General features: G+C 33.9%; 1 protein-coding gene across 1 annotated transcript in view; it reads left to right on the top strand.

Moving 5' to 3' along the window:
• Positions 1–687: 687 nt before the first annotated feature.
• Positions 688–1323, top strand: part of LOC138024945 (uncharacterized) — a 35916-nt gene continuing 35280 nt past the window's right edge. The window contains exon 1 of the mRNA XM_068872143.1: positions 688–957. Coding sequence (XP_068728244.1) covers positions 888–957 — 70 coding nt within the window. The 5' untranslated portion in view covers positions 688–887. The remainder of the gene's footprint in view (positions 958–1323) is intronic.

Raw genomic sequence — 1323 nt, 5'->3', positions numbered from 1 at the left:
GAAGAAAGCCAGAACAGTCACGTCACCCAATCGACTTTTCACTTCCGGACTATCAACGCTATTATTATTATTATTATTATTATTATTATTATTATTATTATTATTATTATTAATGATGATGATAATAATAATAATAATAATAATAATAATAATAATAATAATAATAATAATTACAGAGGATATCATTAAGCTAACTCAAAGTTGATTAGGGTGGTCCTCTATATACATCATTACAATTTACCATGCGGAATAAAAGCCAAAGCTTAAAAAAAACTAGAATTACAAGGATAAAAATTTTAAAATATATATATTTTTATACTAGAATGTGTTAATTACTTGAAACAGTTCCAGCCACACATTTTTAAAACTTTTATAAGCTGTAGTCTCTAGCGTTCACAGGTAAACTGTTCCAAGCATGTACTCTCCTGTACTGGAAAGATCTTTGTTCTGTCTTAGAAGATAGCTTAGATATGTAAATAGTTAGGGCTAGATTTATTAATAGTTTTATACATCAATATGGACGTAAACATAATATTGACGCTGCGTGACGAAGTTAAATCAGAAACTCATAACCCTTATGAGTTTCTGGTTAAATGCAATGCAATCTTTGAATGAAGTCCTGTCTACTTTATGAGTTAAAGGAAACATCTTCCAATCTTCTGACTCAATTTGATTAATTTTATTCTCATCAATTTCTCGTTTATTCATTGCGTCGGGGCATCAGCGACCCAGGACATTTCCTGAAAAAAATCCGCTGAAGTCCATTTTTTCAACGTCCGGTGATTTGGGAAACGTCACATCCAGTGTCAGCAATCTTGCCCGAAAGAAGGTCGAATGTTTTCCCTTCTCGTTCAAGCGCGCAATCAGTGATCGATTGACGAGAAAACATGATGGCCGGTATGTTGCTGAACTTCATCATCTTACTGCTGATCTCGACTTTGGAGTACAGTTATCAAGGTAATATATTGCGCTTTTTTGCATTTACAGGATTTTAGATCGACCTATAACTGTTGTAATATCTATCAAAACAATTTATGGAACTTCAAAGAATCAATCTATGTGTTTCAAAAAAAGCACTTTGAAGACCTTAGTCGCTTTAAGCTGACCATGCATATCGTGAACCATGGCTGTTCTAAAGAGCATTTGCTTATTCATAGTCATGCAACGAATCCGCTGTAAGGTATAGACAATTTTTGAAATTCAAGTGAAGTGGTGAGGCTGTGCAGTTACGTTTGTTAGAGGCCATTGTAGCGAACTTCCCTGAAATCGAAAGCTGAAATTATTCTAACCATCTCCTATTTACCCGCGATTTCCCCTTCAGAA

The sequence above is a fragment of the Montipora capricornis genome, chromosome 11 (genome assembly GCF_036669925.1).
Source record: "Montipora capricornis isolate CH-2021 chromosome 11, ASM3666992v2, whole genome shotgun sequence".
In the NCBI taxonomy this organism is placed as follows: domain Eukaryota; kingdom Metazoa; phylum Cnidaria; class Anthozoa; order Scleractinia; family Acroporidae; genus Montipora; species Montipora capricornis.
The sequence above is the reverse complement of the archived record's forward strand: the minus strand, read 5'-3'. Positions and strand labels throughout refer to the sequence as shown.